The sequence below is a fragment of the Phalacrocorax aristotelis genome, chromosome 1 (assembly GCF_949628215.1).
Source record: "Phalacrocorax aristotelis chromosome 1, bGulAri2.1, whole genome shotgun sequence".
NCBI classification, from domain to species: Eukaryota; Metazoa; Chordata; class Aves; order Suliformes; family Phalacrocoracidae; genus Phalacrocorax; species Phalacrocorax aristotelis.
Window position 1 is genome coordinate 129,341,353 of NC_134276.1, and position 22,979 is coordinate 129,364,331.

General features: G+C 46.8%; 1 protein-coding gene across 1 annotated transcript in view; it reads right to left on the minus strand.

Moving 5' to 3' along the window:
* ARHGAP31 (Rho GTPase activating protein 31) overlaps positions 1 to 19,694 on the minus strand; it is a 64,557-nt gene extending 44,863 nt beyond the window's left edge. Inside the window, exon 1 of the mRNA XM_075106699.1 lies at positions 18,769 to 19,694. Coding sequence (XP_074962800.1) covers positions 18,769 to 18,868 — 100 coding nt within the window. The 5' untranslated portion in view covers positions 18,869 to 19,694. The remainder of the gene's footprint in view (positions 1 to 18,768) is intronic.
* Between the last annotated feature and the right edge of the window lie 3,285 nt (positions 19,695 to 22,979).

Genomic DNA, 22,979 nt, shown 5'->3' on the forward strand with positions numbered 1-22,979 from the left:
CATCTTCAGTGCCAACTGCAGTCAATTACAACAATGCTGTTGACAAATCCACCTAAAATTTTGTTCTTTTTTTTCACTCTTGGCACCAGTTGTATACTGGTGCATTCCTTGGACTTCCCTGGAGCTAATTCATGTGTCACTCTGGTGATAACACTTCCCGTGTGGGTGTTGCAGAAGCACTTTGTCACAGGGGAGATTCACAATTACCCAAGTCACAGAGACATTGCTTTTGTTTTGCTGTTTCACCAACCTAAGTCATAAGCCCCTTTATGGCTGGGAATATTTGCTGTATATGCAGATTCGAAGCACTTCCACACCAGTTGGCTGCAGCATCCCAGATTTATACTAGTGTCACTGAGGTCAGAAGCTGGCGTGATGCCATGCAGCCTGTGCTTCTGGAGGAGCTCAGTGGTAAAAGGCAGTATGCTGAAATGGAGGCAAGGTGCCAGACTGCTGCAAGGTGCTGGAGAAACTTTTCAGAGACACAGTAACAAAATGGAGACACCCTTTCTCTGCCACCATGTGAATCCCTTGCTCTTCTTGTGTCCCACTGTGAGAGACCCTATGTGTTGGAGTACTTGAAAGGGCATATGGGGTACCAAGAACCACACACTAGGGAGGGCCTGTGGTGCAACATGCAGCCAAGGAGCATTGTCCTAAATGGATCCCTTGGCTTGTACAGCCCTGCACCATACAACTTTGCCACACAGCCCTGCACATTCCCTTCTACTCCACAGCTTTATACACCAGAGGACAGCTGGGCAGAGGACAGCCAGTCAGGCCAGCTGCGCCTTTGGCCCACCTGAGCAGAGTAGGAAAGGGTTACAGGGAAACACATCAATATGAATGCATGAAGTGCAGACACAACTCTCATGGAATATAGACCAACGCCCTGGTCCCCTGGGCACAGATGGTCCCATGTAGAGTTAGATCCTGGTTTCACGGCATGTGCAGCTTTGTGCACAGGCACACGTGCAGCATTTGGGCCATCCCAGGTATTAGGATGGCTCTGGGTAGAGATGGGAGTCAGTTGTATGAATCCTGCACATAGTGCACTACCCTTGATCTGAAATGCTGGACATAATGGCATGATTTAGCAGCATAGCCTGGTTCATAACTGTCCCCTTGGTTTTGCAGTATGCGAGCAGACATTTGGGTGGATGACGACTTGTCAGACTCAGGCTGGAAGGAGAGGTGGCAAAGTGGGTGGGACTCACAGTCAGGTGTGTATCAGCAAGCTTGTCCTGCTCAGAAGAAACAAAGGAAATGCTGCAGAAGATAGTGACATTCCCAGGGAATCCACTTTTGAATCTGGCTTGGCTGGCCATGACCTGAGACTCCTTTATAAATCGCATCAGGAAGGCAGCATTAGCCAACAAAACACAACAGCTACTCATAAAATCCAAAGAATATCCATTATGTGCTCAGCTAGTGACATTTTAAAGCCTATAATTTTTTGCATCTGTAGGCTCGTAGCCTGTAGTGTTCACCCTTTCCTCCCTTGGAGCCAAGCTAGAGACAGACTCAGATAAAAACCCTGCAGCTGAACACCCTGGATTTCAGGGAAATTGAACTTAGGCATCTGTACTTCAAATTCAACCCTGATCAGAGCACTCTGAGAAGAACCAGTTCAAAACGAGCTGGGCTCCAGGCAGGCATCTTCGTCTCCCACTTCGGGCAGGAGGCAGCAGAGGCCAGTGCCAGATCTCCAGAGTATAATCCAAGCAGGCTCTTGAGATATGCACAACTCAGGTGTAACTCAGGTCAGCTTTGTAGACTTTCAGACCTTTGTAGGCAACAGACACAAAGTCTTTTTCTTCTGATTTCAGGTTTTGTTGGGGAAATTTCTTAGTTTCAATTTGGTAGCATTTGGATAACCCCAGTCCTCTTTTACACAACAGCCTGGGCATTCTTGACAGGAATCTTTATAGAGGGTTTGAAAAGAGAATTGGAAAAATTCAGGAAACGGAAATGTTATAACCTTGCTAGCGCAAAGGCAAAAGCCATTGCGCACACAAAAATTTAGAAGCAGCAACAGCAAAATCCTTTGAAGGAAAAGAGCAGTGATTTTTATTATTGCCTTATATGAGCTCAGAATGCGGCAAAGTTAAACAAAGCAATTATAAAGTTGGGTATTTAAAATTACTTAATGTTTCACAGTCTCCTTTGAGATGAATCAGGTATCCAAACATCTGGGGACTGCAAAATCCATCAGGAAACACAGACAGATGAGACGCATCAAGACAGGAAGGTTCAGGGCTGCCATTGGAGAGACAAGGAACAGCAGGAGATTCCCGCAGCTTCTTTTGGGTAAGAAATGTTAATACTACATGGATGTGTACACTAAACAAAAAGAGGAAGAAAAAGAGAGGGCTAAAAAAGGTTTTTGCAAGTCTCCTGCTGTTCTGTGTCTTTCTCACTTTGCTCTGATCTCTCTGTACATGTCAGTGGCTGGCAGGATGACTGCTTCCTGCTTCATGATTTCATATTTAATTCTTTCTATATAAAAGGAATTTAAGGGAAATTATTACAAATGGTTTGGCCACACTGCATCAAGTCACTGGAAACTATTTCATTACCCCTGACGTTTTCTTTTTTTTTCCTCCTTTTTTTTTATTCTTCTGTAAGAGAAAAGTTAGGCACTTTCCTAAACGCTTTCCAGACTTGAGCTATTCACAGATTGCATGTGGAAGGCAAACACAGTCCAGGCCTGGAAGAAAGAGGCTCTCATACTGGACACCCCAGTAGCTTGGGGCGTTGCAGGCAGTGTCCTCAGCAGCGTTTCCTTTCAGAGAGCTGTTGCTGCATGAAAATGCTTTGGGTGTAGCAATCCTGTGCTCATCCCACAGGCAATTCATGAAAGAGGCAACTGTTCCATTTTGGGAATTCAGAGAAACCTCTGGCCAGCAGTGGCTGCTGGAGGCACCCTGATTAAAGCCCTATTGTTTTGCCCTCTCCAGCAGTCCTGCTAAACTGCTCCCTGATGAAGCTCCTGTCTGTCCAGTGGTTTGGGAAGAGGCAAATAAGTAAATACAGTCGTTGCTGGGAATAACAAAGATGGGGGGGGGGGGGGGGCAAGGAAAGAGGAAGCAACAAAAGAAAAATCCTTTCATGCACTGCGTTTCTTCAAAGGCAAATGCCAAGTAGTTAGGTTCTGGGCTGTGTTTCTTTTGTCTTTCTGACTCCTGGATCTTGCTGTACTAAGGGCTTTGAGACACTAACAAACACACTGCAAACACAAGAAGGGGTGTTGCAGGAAAAGGGCGTTGAGATCATACTTAATCAAACTTCCTTACATTTTGATAGCTACAGTGCTGCTGTAGAAGTCAATCATCTCTTTGCCTTTGCAGTTATCTCAGCCAACACAGCTGAGCCACACACACTTCAGGCCAAGACCTGTATCCTGATGTTAGTACACGGCTGATGGGTTTCAGAGGAAAAAACCACCAGGTTAAGTTCATCTCCTTGTACAGGTCTACCTCAAAGGGGGGCAAACTGCATGATCTAAAAGCAGGAACTTACTGGAGACTGTAAAGCCATACAAGTTTTGATTCACAGCACAGGCTTCCAAAGCAAAGGAAGCTGAGGCACTGCATGCCCTCAGCGGGCAATGACGCTGAACACATTTAAACATTAAGTATTGCAAGCTTACCCAAGTGAGGCAAAGCTGCTCTTGCTCACGCCCATACTCTGGAACTGATCAGAGACTGAAGCTCATTTTAACATCAGCTAGGCACCAAAGGGGGAATGAAAAAATGTAGTTAGCTGACAAAAAAATGCATCACTCCCAGTGCAGTAACTCAATGGCATCTCCTTGCACTTTCCAAAACCAAGTTTATTTCAAGGGCTGAAAGAAGCCAGAAATAATTCCCTCACCTCTCACCCTGGCTCAGTTTTGGGTAACAATCTGGAAGATGAGCTTTGGATAGCAAGAATTGTTGGCACTGTGAGCATCGTCCCTTACTGTCCACTGTTTCTGGTGAACACTATTCCTGTCTATCCTCTGGCTGGCTATACCCAGAAAAGCATCTCTTCATCTGCTCTAACCCTAATATCAAAACTGCCAGGATTTTGAATTTTGTTCCCACTTACAGCCCACCTTCTTCTACCATTCATTGGCAGTCTCCCATACGGTCCAGATTGTTCCAATATGGTCAGTTTTGCTCTCAGACCAGTTTTTCCAACCTTCCCCTCCTCTATTTTCAGCATATTGGGATTTCCTCACATGCATTTTCCACTCCACCTTTGCCCTTATTCCCTTTCCCCATTCATTCCCTCTGCTCTCCTTTTTAATTTCTCTGCCACACTTCTTTCCTCCCAGCTGTTTCTTTGGATGCATTACCATTAGCTTCTATCAATAACCTAAGGCGGGCCTCATCCCAAAACCAGAATCAATTGAAATTGCTGCCAGTGACTTGTAAGAGGCAATCCTTTCCATAGGCCAGTAATGAACCATGTCCCATGGCGTGCAAAGAAAAGCTGTGTTATTGCATATTCTCCCTTCTAAAACAGGGACTATAAAATGGAGACTGTAGTCCTGCATAAAGACTTGGTAGCACTTTTCTACTTTTTTTTTTTCTTGGGTTTTTTTTTTTTGCAACATTAGCAGAACTAAGGACAGCATCCTGGCCAAATTCCAGTTTAGGGTAATCTCTTCTGCTATTTCAGATACATGTTGCATTGTTTTTCCATTTCCTAGACCCAGAGGTTAGCTGGTCAACGGCTGTCATGTTCTCTTCAAAGCTAAAACATCACGTATCGAGGCAGAGGCCTCACTAACTCAGAAGGAAGTGCTAGCAGCCTTCCTCTCTAGGTATGTAATGCCAACCTGGTGTTCCTCACATCTCCTTCTGAGGCTCTTGGTACGGGCCCTGCCTGAGACAGGCAAGCTGGGCAAGTGCCATCCTTCTCTGCTCCGACTGTCATGCAATGTGGCACTCCCCACAGCTGCAAGAGCCCACTTTTCAGCACTGGGTGATGAAAACAGCTGAGACCCTTCACATTTAATAACAATAATAAAAGCAAAAATAATACTGAGAACTTTGTACAAAAAAAAAAAAAAAAAAAGATGATACCAGTATCATTTAACCACTGAGGGAAGTAGAATGTGGAAAAAGGAGCAGCGTAAGGTCTCTCACTGAGTCAAGCAGAGGCAGGAGCAGAGATTTCCATAGCCCATGGCATGCCACCGGTGTGACTCCTACCACCTCCTTTGCTCTATGCAATTCAAATCCCAATCTGAGGAACTCAGCCTTCATTTGTGTACAAACAAAGGAATTTAAAGGGAAGAGCAGAAGGTGTGCTTTTAAGCTGCTTACATCTCCGCCAGGTCACCAAACCAGATACGGGATAAAGGAACCCAAACTGTGGATGCAAAAGTCTTATTTCACGTGTGAACTCCCACGATCCCTTTTAGCCATCGGTCACTGCCTTGGCATAGGGCATGGAGTAGACAGCACTGCCTGGGGTACATGTGGAGCTCCTCCCAATATTCCAGACAACCGTGCTGCTGGTAGCTCACAAAAGTGCTCAGCCAAAACTGCTGACATGTGTCAAATCCCCCAGGCGGCATTACTGGCCTGTCCAAGTGAGTTCGAGGAGCCATCTGGCCAGGGACGCAGAGCCCACGTGCTGGGGGCTGGCCTCTTGCTCTCCGGGCTGGGATAATTGGACATTGTTTGGCCACTGAATTGCTGCTCTGTCAGGCTGCGGGCTCGTCTTGTAGGGACAAGCTAATTAACATGCAAACTGCCAAGGGAAGGAGAGGGTCAGAGATGGCCCTCACCCCTTCCTCTCCCCAATAATAAACAGTAGGTTTGTGTGCAACCACAACACCCCAACACAGGGAGGGGAAAATGGGTGGGGAAGGGGAACACTTCCCATTCAAACACAAACATGGACGCCCTCGTCAAATGCAGGAGAGGATTTTCCTGCTATACCTGGGTTTTCATTTGCAGTCAGTTCTCTCTGAATTTGCAAGCAGCGCTGAAGCTGCCCGGAGATCTCAGTGGCGCACAGTGCCACGTTTGCTGCCTTCTCTCCTTTCTCCCACATTGGCCAAGGCCTCACTTTTCACCACTGCAGCCCAGCCAAAGAGCTGAAGGCACTGCAGGGACAAGACTGCACCGAATGTCCCAACCTCCACACTGGTCACCATTGGGTAAAGCAAGTAGCACCATTGCTATCAGCCTCTTTTCAAGGAGGCAGAAGTGGGGAAAGGGATAGAAATAAGGCACTTGACAAGATAAAATATCTTTCCCTAAGCACAATAACTGGTGTCAGGTGCACCTGCACTGTCCCCTGAAGCACAACGATACAAAACCTTTTCATAACCTGCAAACATTCTCTGTCAAGAGGCAGGAACACATTTTTCTGATTTTTCCCTTTCTCCCAAAGAAAACACACATGTCCCTCTCCCCTTTTTCTACTAATGCTCACTTGAATTTTTTTCATAGGTATAGAATGTTGCAACAAAAAGCCTTGCTGTCACCCTTTGTCCATCTGCTAAATCCTTCCACCAACCTGCAGTGAGTTCAAATCTGTATTAAGAGATGCATGAAAAATCCCAAGCAGGGAACCAGTATAAGGGTTAAGCCTCCAAGGCCCTTAGGATCTAGAGCTACAGTTCATGTCTGTCTTTAATGCCCAACAGCTAACATCAGTAATTTAACAAGCGCCTTACATCCTGAAATATTTCACAAACTGCAAAAACAAGACTTACTCCACCCATCTCTAGGCTGGGAGGTGGCAGCTGTTGATCTGGGCAGAGCAAAGCTACAAGACAGTTTAGGACAGTGAGTAAAAAAACAAATTGTGGCTCTAGCTGAAATCATTTCTGGAAAGGGAAAGATGCAGCACAGCATGTACGTATATAAAAAAGTCCCTATCCCCTAGAAACAAAAGATAAACCAGAACTTTTTTTAAAAGGATTGAGGCCCTTGTTTTACACTGTGCCCAAATGGCAACATTTTCCTGAACGATGCCAAGTGAACAACGACTGAACAGACGATACACTTGCCATCTTCTGAGTCATCCACCCCAGTCCTGCAGTAGATTTTCTTGGGCAACTCCCATGCAAGTGCTAACCAGACATAAACCCACTTTGGGTGTAATTGCTGCACGGCTTAAGGCTGAACAGCGGCACACTTATTGAGCTGCCATGTTTAGGGGCCTAAGTAGTATCCAGTTAATCTTCTCAAATCTCATTATTGCAGCAAAGTGACAGATGGTTATTTTAGCAGGCTAGAAATGAGGACTAATTAGGGCTGCTAGCCCTTCTTTGTATTTATTACATTGGTTCCTTCCCCACCTCTGAAGCATGTTTACAAGCAGTGCCATAGGGCTGCCTCCAACAACGCACTTTGCCTGCCACCCTGAGGACAGCAGGTACAGGGTCACCTGCACCTGGCTGATCTAGAAATGGGGATGCAGGAGGATGTCACTCCTCATCCAGGTTCTTGGGTACCCGAAATCGAAGCTGTTGGGATCTGGAACTGAATTTCCTGACTCAGATCCCCTTTGTGGCTTTACACAGCAAACCCTGGGCAGCAGTATGAGACTGGCACTCACTACTGAGCCAGGAAGGAAGAACAATGGACTCAATAGATCAAAACCAGCTCTTCCCATTTATCGCTCTTAAGCCTGTCTTTAGGCACAGACGCTTGATGTATTGACTTTGGCAATATGTGCATACTGCCATCCTGGCAATAATGCTATTGAAATGGAGGAGGGAGGAAAAAATGAAAACAAAACAAACAAAAAAAAAAAGCTAAGTAAGAAGAACTGAAAACACTTGAGAAAAGCGAGAATCCCCCATGCCCCTTTTGCAACCTTCAGCTGTTGCCTCAAGCCAAACCCCCACACTCCTTTTAGAGGTTCCAGGACATTTGTTTTAGCTTTTTTTTGCTGCATTCCTCTACCTTGTTGTACTTCTGGTTTCCAGCCGGGACTGGTAGGGAAAGGACAGGATTATAGAAGGAAGTCTGTTGCTCTGTTCTTCTGGCTTGATTAGAAGCAGAAGATGCAATAAATCTCACAAGAGAGTTTGTTCTCATTTAGCCTCTCGTGTATATGAAACTACCTGACCAGAGCAAGGGTAAGGAAAATGCAATACCAAGTGGAGTACACTAGGAAGATAAAAAGAGAAAGAGCAAAATGGTGAACCTGTTCCCCTCTCTGATTTTGCATAAGGAAAGAAAGTAATTCAGTCCCGATGACAGCTTATTTATTTCACACAAATTGCAGAGCAGACGCAAGGGATCCAGAAGGAGGCTCACCCTGCCTGATCACACCTCTGATCAGGTCCTGAGGTGTGAGTGCCATCACTACCCACAGCACCATAATGAGAGATGAATAGAAAAACAAGCACTAGTTGCACGTGGCGCTGGTTGGCCCTGTTGTGCTGCCAAGCTGCCTGTCAGCAACAGGTCTGACAGTCACATCCACTGCTGAGATGGCAAAATACAGAATACTAAAAGTATAAAAAGTATCCCAACTGAACTATTCAGATCTAGATAAACAAACCCCTCCCTTTTCTCCCAGTGTTCTGGTTTGTTAAGTCAGTATTTTTTTGATGAGCTAGTGAATATAGACAGTGAGATCAGGCATAGATGTAGCCCGGATTCTCAGCCCTACATCCCACATGCAGAGAAAGTTTGCAAGCATGTCAGCACCTTTCAGAAAAAGAGGCAGTACCAATGCTGCCTCTGTGTTTGGTGAAAACCACGGTGGTATCATTTAAATGAAGTTTGTACTGGAGAATCTGACCTGTTCTGCTGTCTAACACTCTGTAGGAAACAAATTACACAACTCAGTTACAGCAGCAATGTCTCCTGGCCCTTTGTTCAATCCTTATTTTAGAGATGCAGGTATATCTCCTCTAACCATTTCACCATGTGACAGTATTTAATCACATTAGTAAACCAAATGCACACATATTCCCAGATGGGAGAAAGCAAAGAAAGGACATGAGATGTAAAGAGAGCTTTGCATTTGGTTTGGGGTTTAGCTTTTGTTCTTTCTTTAACTCTTCTTTGCTTTACAGAATTAAACAAAGCCTCCTGTTCCAGATGATAAATCTTCAAGCTGCTCCTGGCCCCAGAGAGCACAGGAGATAATAGCATTTCCAAAGGCATTTAGTTAGCTGAGCCTTCGGCGTAGAAGAGGGCAGAGAGAGGAGCTGGAGATAAATGGCTATGAACCCAGCTCAGCTGCTCAGGGCATATTTCTGAAAGCAGCAGCCACAGCTGAGAATCCTGCATGGGGATGCACATTTCCACTCCCCTTGCTCGGTCCCCGTGCTGGAGAAGGGCATGTAACACAGCCACCCCAGGTTCGGTGCACAGTGCCTTTGGGGGGGCTGTGCAGCCAAGACCTGAGAAGGGTGTTGTGCTTCACAGCATCATTTGTAGGCTTTCTATTAAGCCAAGGCTCTGCAAAGCTTTCATCAGATGTAGCATGTCAGCATATTATATAAAGCATACATTAATCTGTTTGAGCTAGCCAGCAGCAAGACTGTGATAACCATTAAAGAACAGCAGCCCTTTATGAAAACACAATTCATTTTCACCATTAACCAGAGCAGAAAGGATCCTTAACGCTGTCCCAATTGCACATTACTTATAGACTGAAATTGCCAGCCCAGGCTGGGAGACCAATGCAAATTTCTGATAGAAACTGTACAAATCACTAGGAACATCACAATAATTAGGAAGAGTGTTGCCAACAGGCAGAGTGATGTGATCCTCCCTCTCTGCTGAGCACTGGTGAGCCCACACCTGGAATCCTGTGTCCAGCTCCAGGCTCCCCAGTACAGGAATGACAGACTTACAGGACCAAGCCCAGCTCAGGGCTGCAACGATTAAGGGACTGGAGTATCTTTCATATAACAAGAGGCTGAGAGAGCTGGGACTGTTCAGCCTGGATAAGAGAAGGATCAGGAGGGATCTTATCGATGTGTACAAATAGCTGATGGGAAGGGATGAAGAAAAGGGAGCCAGGATCTTCTCAGTGGTACCCATTGACAGGACAAGAGGCACAAATTAAAAAACATGAGATTCCATCTGAACAAAATATTTTTTCACTGTGACAGTAGTCAAAGGCGCCCAGAGAGGGTGTGGAGTCTCCATCTGTGGAGATACTCAAAACTCCGCTGGGCACCATCCTGGGCTACCAGCTCTAGCTGACCTTGCTTCAGCAGGGAGTTGGTCTAGATAATCTCAAGAGGTCCCTCCTCCTCATATCAATAATTTTGTGATTCTGTAACATTTTCTGCTGCTGTTAAAGTAACTCATCCCATATGCACATTAAATTACCTAAGTCTCAGCAGCCATCCAGTCAACCCAGAGTTGCTTGGAACTGGGGCTGTCACACACAGCATCAGGTGCTGGCATCAGGATGGAGGCAGACTGGTTTAAGCCCAGGCCAGGCTGCTGCTCCCAAATGGGAGTACAGCAGATGAGGCAGAGGAACAGAAGGCAAGTACAAAACACGTGGGGTTTTCTCTATCCTTTTTGTGCACTGTTAAGATCAAAAGTGCATCCACCTGGCTGAAAATGGGCAATTTAATCCACCTGCAGGGCCATGTTCAAGGCAGGAGGGTGAGACAGAAGAGGAGAGAGACTTCCCTGTCCGCTCAAGTGGTGTGTGCTAAAAGACTTGTAGTATTAGGGCCTGAACTCACTCTCACCCACAACGATAGCATTGATCTGGCACTCGAGTGAGGGTGAAGTTTAGTATTGGTGTCTATAACTTCATCATGTGCAAGGGCCTAGACAACTGACAACAAGATAGGTCTCGAGCCCATGTTAAGTACTTTCATATCTGTAATCACAATGATGCAGAAGACCAGAAAGTCTGCTTGTAGTTTCAGGTAAATATAGAAAACAGAGGGTTACATTATTGAATTAAGTATGAAAGTTAATAATACAGTCAGCGCAGTTGCCCCACATTATTTAATTTAGCACTAAATTCAATTTATGTTACACTGTTCTCTGTGTCTATTGTAAACATGCCACAGATTTTTTTTCTTGTTGTTGACAACGCAAAACACATTCATTGAAGTTATCAGTAGAGAAGGTGGAGGCTCTGGCATACGATCAAAGGACATCTGGGACTTGAGGCTCTGGGAACGTATGGAAAGTAGGCACTAGTAGGCAACTAGCAACACTAGTAGCCCTTAAAACAACCAGCAGTGGAGCCAATTAGCAGCCTTTGTATTGTAATAAGGTATCTGTAGGTTTCCGTCTCAGAACTCTAAGTGCAAGTGGCACCCTGATGGCAGTTCAGGACTGGAGGCAGGTGCTGGTAGCTCTCCATCCTTTAATCACACTCCATTTGTATTTCACACTTAGGAAAACTGCATGCAGTGCTGATCAGAGATCCAGTCCAAGCCGTGATGTGGGCAGTCAATCTGATAACCACCCACACCCTTCAGAGTAGGGCTGGGTATACCATTACTGACAGTCTGTTTACATTTCCCCTATTACTGTTAAAGGAGAAACACTGGAACATAAATCTTTGGCACAACCTTGACTGCCAGCAAACGTTGCTGCTATAGAACTGCGTCATATACGCAAAGTCCAAGTTACAGATGCAAGCTTTCTAGTATTTCGTTTTTGTCACAAACTCTCCAAACTAGAACCAGGCCTAGACCAAAACTTTGGATTCAAGCACTGCAGACGTTTGGGGCTCTCCCAGACTACTTGTTCACCATGTCTGCATCAGCCTATGCTGTACGTCCACCCAGTGCAGTGCCAGCATTTCATCCACACCAGTTATTTCCTTGAACCTTCGAGAGCTGTGATACCACAGGCAGTGAAGTCCCTAGTCCTTAGTTTTCCAAGTTTGGATGAAATCAGCTGTTACCAACAAAGAGAAAACATTTGCTAAATCAAAATACATTTTCTAATCTAGAATCTGCAGGCAAGACATGTGATTCATGCTGTTCACAGGGGTTGGGGAGAAGGCAGGATCAAAGTGGGGCTTAGTGCATGCAAACGCCACGTGTGCCTCCTGCAGTGCTTGGTAAGGGAAATGTAAAGCAGGAGGCAGCATGGAAGAGCTCTCTGCTAATTACGCAGCGCTAGCAATGGAAAGTCAATACAGAACAAGGAGCTGAGCTTGCAACATGAATGTTTAACTGCAGTAACACTGTGCCACAGAGACACAAAAAAACAGCTCCCAGGAACCAGAAACAGATTGAGGAAGTAACACAAACATCATCCAAAACAAGGATGAACAGCAGAGTAACAGAAGCAGACAGATGGCTTCTGCTCCCGTTGTTCCCAGTGTCTTGTTGCTCTCACTTTGTTGCCATAGAGGCTGATATCTGGGACTCATAAAGTGATGCTCCGCCTGTGAAAGCAGGTGGAGAAAAAGCAACCTTTATGTTATTAATGATTTACCCCTCACTATCCATTTTGGCAGCAGAGTTTCTCACTCCCCTGCCCACTGGACAGGCCTTGGCAGACTCTGAAAGGCCATGGAGCTGTCTTCTCCCCAGTCCCAGCCCAGTTCCTCCACCTGCCAATTAATGTAAACCCTCAGGACCACCCTGCCACAGCTCTCCTCCACTGTACAGTAATGTCCCCTTTCTTTTGCCCCCAGACTTCACAGCCCAACTGTCCCTTTTTCTCCCATCACAAAGATGAGGGGACACAGCCTTAAGTATCCACACAGGCTGCATGACTACAGCTAGGGATAGACCCTCTGCTGGTTGGTGTATCAGCAGTGTGAAAATGTAGAGCAGACTGTAGCAGAAAGTCAGATAAAAAAAGAGGACTAATGCATTTCAAGCCAGCCCAAGAGGCTGTTCTTGTCCTCCTCTCCTCCAAGCCCCTGCTGCTTCCTTCCTTGCAGGGAAACAAGTGTTTGCATAGCTTCAGAATGAGGCAGGTCAAGGAAGAGGTCTGGATTGAAAGCAATCTGGTCACAAAAAGAGAAAAAGGTTTCTTTTCAGCTTGATCAGTTTGTAAGACAGAAATCCCCAGTGCCACAGTTTCTAATTTTGAGAGTGGGATGAACACAGCTCTTCGTTCTTCTGCAGCAGATTAAATGAGTGTGCGGCTCATTTCCAAGGGGATTTTAAAAAAAATGCCCTCGTCTTTTTCCTCCACATTGCCATGAATGATCCTTCAGCAGTTCCCTCAGGACTTCCTGCATGCATCACTAACCAAAAGCACCTACCCAAAAGCATGGACATGCATTCACTTCAAAATATCAACAGAGGAAAAGCAGCTTAAAAAAAAATACTAAGTGGACACAAATGCATCTTTGTATGGTACACACTTACTTGCATGCATCCTCACGCACATCCCTGCATGTTCTTATCCCACAAACACATGCAGCTGCACATACAAGTGTGAGGAAGGAAAGCCACATGACCCAGTAAAGCTGCTTCACATCTGGGTAGCAGGTTTAACGACTGGCTAGAAGGGAGCCTGTTCTCGAAGCAAACCACTTTTTTGCTGAGTGACAGGTCTCCCATCCATCTGAGCACAGACGAGGCAGCTTCAGAGTGAAACACCTAGCGTCAAAATCAGGCAGAAGGTTGCATGCTAAGGGGCTTTACCTAAACAGCCAAAGAATATCCAAGGCCACCTTTCCTTTGTACAAAGCATACTACTGCTGAATTAGTGTTAATGTTTTCCCTCAGAAATACCTGCCTATCCTACAGTACACAGAGTACAGTAGTAGTACACAGTACTACTGTACTAGATACCAACCTATCCTACAGTAAAGTCTTGACCTACTGCAGCTCTCAAAAGTGGTTAAGATCCTGCTCGGGGAGTTAGTGCAAGCCAGGGGTCCCATGTTTTTATGAGACCACTAACACTAAATGAAAACTTTCCTTACTCTTTCATTCAAATGCAGCTGTGACAAGGCAAAAGCAGTCATTGCATAAACACATAACATAGAAGAATATCATATGAGCTACCCATGTTGTTGTCTCCTTCTCTATATTACAATCCAGGGTTTTGTAAGGGTTTCCTCACACATCTCCCTGTGCTACATTTGCAGACAACTGCTTCCTTTCCCTCCCTGGCCTCAGGGAGTGCTGCTGGCCAGACCTGCTCTCTGCCCTGGCAAGAAGGAGCCTGAAGTAGAGAGCACGAGGGGGTTGGTGGCTTCAAAGCTCCTCAAATGAAGCAGCTCTGTTTCTACAGCAAATAACAAACAAAGCCAATAAGCAGCATTAGACAGAGATAGAAAGTGCTTTGGGTGCCACAGGCTCAGGATGAGCTGTGGGGAGTGTGGGAAGGGGTTAAGGGGAAAAGCTGATCTCATTGCATCCCAAACAGGCAACATCAGTCAAGTAACAGATGTGCAAGAAACCACAGAGGGGTACAGGAACAGCAGAATTAACTCTCCAGCGAACAGGGGAAGCTAGGACACACAAAGCTGATCTGCACCCAGAGAACAAGGCATCTAATCTGAGATTTGGCTTTTTGCAGTCCTGGTAGCACCTCCTATCCCAACATCTAGACACCATCATACTAAAAATGAAGGAAACAATTCAGCCTTTCTCCTACCTGGCTCTAAGGAAATGGTGCAAAGGTAGGTCTAAATCAGTAGTGGTTCCTGTGCAAAACACTGGATTATCTTTTGCCAGCACAATCAGATTTTTATAGATGCTATGTCTACTTCCATTTTGAAAAATGGAAGTTGTACCTGGTTGTGGACCTGAAATCCCAGTCTGAATCTCCCACAGTTAGAAGTACTGAGAATATTAAACACCATTTTGACTTAGTCCCTCTCACTTTAACAGCTTTGACTTTTCCAGCCCACCTTGTAACACTCCTGTGATACAACCAGAAGCAAGACTACTCTTTGTGACCATTTTTTTAGGCAGTTCAGACTGCCCTGCCCCAGCTAAGGTTTGTGCACAACCTTGTGTCTTGTCTTCTCTGCTGGCCCATCCGTCACCAGAAAATTATACTGTTGTTACTACAGGAACTGGGGGCCTGACGTGCAGATCCCATTGACTTCAGTAGAGGCACTATGTGCTTTTCTCTGGAAAGCAGGCTTGTTATTGAGAGGCCAAAATATGGCTCTAATGGTAATCCTTCAGGGCTAATATCTGTTAGCTCCATTGTACCTGTACAACACTTTTTAAAAGTTTGACACACGAAAATGTTCTAGTAGGGGAAATGAGTGCTAACATCTTCCTGCATGAGTGCCTATCTGTGCCCAAAGCCTGACACTGCTTTCTAGTGAAGCTGTGACACTCCAAAAGATCACTTGCCTCCGTGTATGGAAGAGGGACTATGTGAAATCAGACAGCTTTTACTCATTGGCATTGCCAGCCACCAGTCTTTTATGTCTTATGTGAGCTTTTCCTCAAATCCACTGCTATTAAAGTAATTGTTTGAGAATTTTAGTGGGAAGGAAGAAAATCTAATTTTTTCCCAAGTTTGTAGCCCTCTCGCCAGTACAAAGGCTTGAAATTGTAACTCAGATGCACACTCAAGTTTCAGAAAACAGAAAGCAGAAAAAGAACCCAGCACTGATTTTTATTTTATCTCATGATTTTTGTGTCCTGAGTCATGATTTAAAATGCTTGGGAACACTGATAGCAGTCTGCCCCCATAAGGAGCATGACCAGTCTCTGTGTAGAGACTGCCAGCAGAAAAAGGCCAAGAAGGGTCAAATGCAGTAGTGACAGGAACTTACTTGAAATACAGTAAATTCAACACATCTGACCTTCAGACCAGCCACCAGACAGCAACATCTATCTATGACCACTGACCTGGGTCAGATCTGAAGAATCAACTTAGGGCTAAAGGCGTTGCATCATATTTTTAGTCTCCTGAGCTACTCCACTGTACCTGCTAAAGTTTTTCCATCTACACCACTCTTAAATACTTTGTAGTTCTGCTGCAGCTTTTATTGCACTGTCATATAGCTCTTTATAAAAGAGCCTTAGGTACATCTGTCTGGTAAGGGAGACAGCAGGATCTTTTCATCTTTCACTGAAACACAGCCATATCTGAAGTTGACCATAACAAGGTATTAAACAGTTAAATGACAGGAGAGGAAATGCTGACACCTTAAGCAGAATATAATTCTCTCCACTGGAATTTGGCAACAACACAGGGACTAAGGTCCTTGCAGAAAGCACAAGCTGCTCTTCAACAACCACAGGCATGTAGGGAGTGAAGTTGTGCATCTCCTCCACAAAACACCACACAAGTAGCGCAGCACCCCCTAACTGTAATGGCTGTGTACTAACCCAGAGGGAAAAAAAAGCCAAATTGAGCTGTCTATACTGGCCTTGGCCATCTCCTGTGCTCCCTTTGCCATCCCCAGTGCCAGTAAAGCAGGTCTCCACTTCTCCTCGCCTGTGCGAGCATGCAGGTCCAGTCACACAAAGCAGCACTGCATGATGGTCTAAAGCAGACCTGAGCATGAAAGCACAAGCAGTCTGACTTGTGTCCCACCTGCACTACCGCCTCTTCTTCTTTTCCAGTTAATCATTTCGGGTGCATTTTCAAATCTGCTTTCACAAAGGTCCACAACAAAACATTTTCTGGACAGCAACCAAAGTGCTCTCCCCTTCTTCATCACTCCTGATACCATGAACAGTCTCACATCTTCATTGCTTCCATGTAGGGAACAACCAGACCCTGCATCCCACCAGTTAAACATAGTACTATCTAAAGCAGAGAGAAAGCTATTGCTTTACATCTCTACCAAAGCCCCTGCTTGCAGGAGCACTGGCTTGTCACTGGAAATAATTCTTAGCAGGACAATTCAACTATCCCCAAATCAACCATCTTTCCTACCCTAAATTATTTTCTAATTTTGTTTCACAGTTACAGGTTGCAAGTTTGTGATGTCCTGATGACATCTGAACCTTCATTTCTTCTCAAGACATCACTTTGGCATACTTGGTCACTTTCCTATTGATCCTGAGAGCTCAACCAGCATAAGAAGTAGCATCTCTAATTTTCTCACTTCTTCTCTCCCTGTCCCAATGAATTGAATTGTACCAACCTAACTTACACCCTTCCCAATAAACCTATAACAATTGAGTCTTTCATTTCTGGATCCCACGGCACTGGGCAATGGGATGTGCTATTCAGCAAATAGCAGCACTGCATAAAGGGAAAGGAACTTCATATTCTCCCCCACTGCTCCTCAGCACGGACAGATAAGTAGGTTGGAACTGTGAACCATCCCACAAATGAGACTTGAGACAATGTCCTCCTTTCTTGTGCCCAAAAAACTATTTAAAAAAACTATGGGATTTCGGGTAATAAATTTTGCTGTTCTGGCCTAATTTCAACTGCAGTAACTATGTTTCTCCCTTTAAAATTCCCCTTGCTCCTTCCACCGAATATACTCCCTGTGCCTGCCTTCCCTGTGTTGTTTTTCAGTGTTCCTGTAAACAGCTGTAAATTGTTCCTCCACCGCAGCAGCTCATGTTAGCACTGTATGGAACTAATCTGTCTGTACTTCAAGCTGGCAAAGTGGTGCCTCTTCATTAAGCCTGTTATTTTTGCTATTTCAACTCAATTGCCGTTGACGGCTATATAAGTTAAAAGATACAGTAATTGTTACGGATGACTCACAATGACATTGAATGGCTGGTTTTCCCCCATACCTAAATAAATGCACATATATAACATTTTAGCTTAGTGATATGTGTACTGCCCTCTTCACTATGCAACGGAAAGGACTACTGTTATGTAGTCTACCCCTCTGCCAGCGCAGTTCCACACTGTACTTCATCAGCCATGCTCATCAGCAAATGAAAGACCTGATTGTAGAGCCCTCCCTGTACAAAGCTGACATTGCTGCTTGAAGCTTTTTTGTGCTCAGAGTAGTCTGACAGTGGTAAAAGTTAGTTAATTCAAACTGGAACATAATGCTAAACCTGGAACATAATGCTCACATCAGGGATGGTAATAGGCATGTATTTATTTTCCCTCTTGCTAAACTGCAGGTCTTTTTGTATGCCAAATTCTCAACTGCTTCTCTGGTCATCCAACTCTCTTTAAGAAAAATTGTTCTCCTTCCCTTATCCAAGACTGGCCATCTCAAGATCAGGACCCTCTGATCTTATTGCAGTTACCTCTTGTCTGAGCTACCATATTCTCATCTGATATCTGGGGGCATGGAGGTCAGGGGGAGGAGGAGAGGAGAGAAAGATAACAGGCAGCGTAGTGAAAATATTAGCTCAGCTGCCCCCTACACCTCACACCCATCTCTACTCCACCCTACACCCCAGGGTCTATCCTGCCTCCATCCAGAAGGACAATATGGGAACTGTAGTGAAGTCCGGGAGGGGCAGATGGGACATTCCCAGTTCCTCCTTACAGCCCCGCAACGCTCTAGTCTCATGGACTTCAGGAGGATTTCCAAGTCCGGGAGGAGGCAACACTAAGCACAGTTATGATTTCTGACCCTAGCTCCCTAAAAGCCTGCTACCCCCTTCCTTGGCCAGGTGAATGGGAGAGGGCACCACAACGTACAGCTGGCCACCTCTGTCCACACTTAGCAGCCCAAGAGCCCTAGCCCAGTCCTTTCCCCACACACAGTGCTACTCATGCAAGGATCATGCAGACGCGTCACCAAAGCAATCTTCCGATTGTTCATTCATTGTGAGCAACTGGGCAATGACTCCACTTCCCGGGGATAAACCAGCTCCAGGTTGTCTAGCCCTCAGCCTTGGGAAAGGTCCGGTTTGCAGTCCTACCAGTTAAAAAAGGGGGGGACGCGCGCTTTGCTCCTCCACTACCAGAGTGAGAATAAAGAGGCATTTACCATCCTGCCCAGAGCTCTCCAGATACTCCGTCAGGTCACAGCCGAACGCGCTCGCGGCTCCCTTCCTCTTGAGTTTCTGCTTGGCTCCCTTGTTCTTCATGAGGTTAGTCCCAAAAGAGGTTCGCCCCCCTCCTGCCTTGCCCCCCTCCCCCCGGCCTCACGCTGGGCGACAAAAATCTTGCTCTTCTCAGACAACCGCCCGTGACCCACTCCCAGGGAGTAACATCGGGGGTCCCATACAGCGTCCAGCTGGAGAAGTAAACATTAATCCCCACCAGATGTTGGGCTGCTCCTGTGGCAGAGGAAGGTCAGAGTTAGAGGAGGCTCCCCAGCTGGCAGCAGCAGTGATCATAGCCCGAGCCCGGAAGGGTTCTCATCAGAGGGAAGTGGGTGGTGGACGGGTACCCGCATCGGACCTGGCAAGTTGGGGGCAGGCGATAGTGGTGGGGAGGACGTCTTTCCCTCAGCACGGTCCCAGGACCCTCCACAGCCACCTTCTGGGTTTCGTCAGCCACGCTGTTGCCAGTTCCAGCAGAAAGCGTCCCAGTCTGGTCTTCTTTCTTTCGGCTCTCAGAAGAGACTGGAAGTTCAAACGGACTAATGAAAAGGGACAGGGGAAGAGTCTGCACAAGGCTCCTCTTTGGCTCCCCCCCTTCCCCTCCTCCTGCTTTCGGACAGTTAGAGGAATGAGAAACCAGCTTCCTGTCCTGACTCCCGCTCGCTCCCTCTCTCCTCTCCCCCGTTTTACAAATCCTGGGATTATCCAGCTCAAAAAAATGCTGAAAGGAAGTTAGCTGGGGAGGGGGGCGGAGGACGGTTTTTTGGCAGTAAAGGGTGTGTGTGTGTGTGCGCGCACAAGAGGCTGAGTGAAGGCACACAGAGGAGTTGGGGGACGGAGATGGGGCTGAGGGGAGGAAGAGGGAAAGCCTGTCCTGACAGTCGACAGATAACGGACTGCCTGAGAGGAAATCACTGCGAGCTGAGCCGCAGCCCGCAGCGCGGTCAGGAGCTTCCTGTGCTACCAACGCTCAGCTCTGAAAAGGCCCGAGGAGGGGCTGGCGAGGAGGAGAGACCAGAAGCTGCCCCAGTAAATCTCTGCCTCTGTTCATCGAGTCCTTCATCGCAAGGCACCTTCCTGCTCTCAAACATTTCTCTGTTCCTTCAGGATTTGCCTCCCTCTACAGAGGTGCAGGCTGGAGATACCAAAGTGCAAGAAGGGGGCAGAAAGTTGGGAAACTAAAGAGAGGGGGGAGGAGAGAAACCTTCAGCTCCTTCCTCCCCATCTCCCTGGAAAGCAGAAACAGATGCCGCCTGGGCATCTAAGTTTATATACTTTTGAGTCAGGTCCCAAAAAAGGCTCCCCTTGACCGATGAAAGGGTTTAAAGACAAGCAACAGAAATCACCCAGTAGCAGCAAGAAAGGAAACAGGATGGGTCTGCCCTCAGGTCCTGAGTCTTGTCACCTCCACCAACACCTTTCTAGACTAATCTTCAATACTTCCATATCTCTGCCCATAAAAGCAGCCACTTGCACTTTCTCCACAGTTTTTATCCCAGAAACTCAACCTCTTCACACAACTGGGTATGCTGGTTGGCCACATGCTTCACCTAGGGAGACAGACTTAACTCTGCTAAGGCTTCACTGCCCCCTCTTGCTCTGCATCAAATGTAACTCTATGGGTCTGGGTGAAAAATAAACAAGCAAATGAAAAACAGGAAATTGCAGCTTTTCACCAAAAATCAGTCCAAAGACAGAGTAATTTTGGTTTGGAGGAAAACTGGCCAGGAAACAGGGCAAAGGACTCCCTTAACCTACCTCCCTTCTCCACTCACTGTGCTCCACACCCTCACATGGCAGAGAAACCTCATCCCTTCCCACAGACCTCTGCAAACTCACCACCTCACCCCTTTATTTTAACAGAGTCGTTTTTCAGATAAATCAAGCCTACACTGTGATTCGACCGCTGCCAAAAGCAATTCGGGTTCTGTCTGTTGGTATGGTGACTTCTTTTTTTTTCCCCTCAAAAGTGTTGGATGTTATCATTTACGCACAAGAAAAAAAACCTGAGAGCCCTGGTGAAGGACCTTGAGCAATTATAACTCCTATTGTGCAGTTTATCACCATAATTATTATCATTATCCCTGTTTTGCAGCTTGCTGGCTGATGGGTTGAGGGAAAAATGATTTGCAGAAGGGTGCCAGAGATGTCTGGCCTGTCAATTCCCAGCCTCCTACTCTCACTCCCAGGCTAAGGGGGAAAACAGCTCTTGCCACTAGACCGATGGTTGTTCTCAGGGACCTTCAGTGCTCATGAAACACTTAAAACTTCCTTGAATTTATTCTGGGCTTCTCACAGCGCGTTGATGTCAAGTCAGCGCATGGGATCCCTCCCTGTAACGACATGTGGCCAAACCCATCGCGTGCCGCAGCGCATCCTGCCTGTCTGCCAAGGGACAGACTTCAAACGGGGCAGATAGACAACAGGACGCTTAGACCTGGATATCTTGCCAGGCTGTCCTCCCACTGCCTGGGTAGCTGGCTGCCTTCTGTAGGAAGAGAAACCCCTTTCCTTGCCCTCTCAGAGAGGAGGCATGACCTATCCCACAGGGCTGAGCCCCAGCACCAGACCAGCAGGGAGGAAACACTTCATCACAGTGAGTAACCACACCATCTTCTTTGAAGTCCTGAACTCCCCACTGCAGACACCTCCCTCTGTCCACAAACCAAACAGGACATCTAACTCCCCATGCTGGTCTCCTCCATCGTGCTACATTAGGCGGCAACACTAATGGGGTCTGTGCCCACAGCCTTCACCTGTCCTCTCTGCCAGGTGACCTGCTGCACCACACTCCGGCCCTCACCTCCATGCCCTCCCTCATCTTAGATGCAGTTTCCTCTCTACTTCCTTGCAAGCCTACCCAAACAGGATGTCTTCAATAGAGGATGTCTTCTTTAAAAAAAGATAATCAATAAATAAAAGCAACCCCTGCATGCATATGGCTTCCTCACATCACCAGCAAGGGAGCTATGGCCCCAGGCACAGTGGAGAGAGCCCTGGCATGGCCACCATGCAGCACAGGCTCCCTCCTGTCCCTTGCGCAGCCCTGTTCCAAGAGGTTTTGGTGGCCCATGGGCCCAGAGTGTGAGGATTCAGCAGCGCTGCTGGGCTAGCCCATCAGCCTCGCCCCTTAGTGTTTCTGACAGGCTGGTAGGCATTTTCAGCTGAAAGCACCAGTTCTTGGACTTGGATCTGTGGTGGCTCCCTGCAGCTGCTGAAGGAGGCGCCATCTTTGGGAGCCATGGTGGTGGGTCCTGCTGGCTGATGAATGCTGCAGGAATCGAGCACTGCTATCTGATTTTGGCTGTCTGGGGGCTGTGCTGTCCTGACCGAGGCTGGGCTGCGAGTGGGTGGTGGCTGCCCAGGGTCAGGCTGCAAAACAACCATTAGCCATTGCCACAGGGGTGCCACAGTGGGGCGGGAAGTGACTGCCATCCATCTGCCAAGAATAAACAGTATTTGAAGGACAAATCGGGGGAAGATGAGCTAGAAATAAAACAGAGAGGATTCCTACTTTATTCAGAGGCTGTCTCAGACATTGCAGTTTTCTGCCTTGCTGCCCCACACCAGGTACCCCATGGCGGGATGAGGGAGCCAGAGGAAGGAAATGGTGTGACAGGCGGGGTGAAAGAGGCGTGCACCTCGGCGAGCGAAGGAAGGCATAAGGAGTTCCAGGAGAACTCTTGCCAGGCAGGCTAGGCTACAAGACTAGCTTTCCCCATGCCAGGACGAGGTTCAGCGAGAGGACAGAGGGGAGTTTGCTGCAGGATTGCCTGGGGAGCCCAGGGCCGGGAGGAGGAAGAGGTCAGGCAAGGTGAGTGGGAACCAAACAAGGGAGGCTTTACAAACAAAGCACTTCATATCAGAGCCTGAAATCAGTGCTGAGCCAGGGGATTTCTCCAAGGGAAAGGGCCTATGTTCTCCTCCATAGAAGAAAAAAATAAGAAGTCTGGATTTGCACAGCCCGGGAGGCAGGGGAGGTCTCTGCAATAGTTAAAGAGAGCAGCAGGGCTAAGGAATAAGCCAGTGTCCCTCCTGGAAAAGCTTTCACAGGCAAGAACAGACAAAGCCAGAGAGGAAAAAAGCTCAGGCCAGAAGTATGAAAAGCAAAAAGGAGTTCAAAGCTGAAACAGCTGGAAAAGAAGGGGGAATT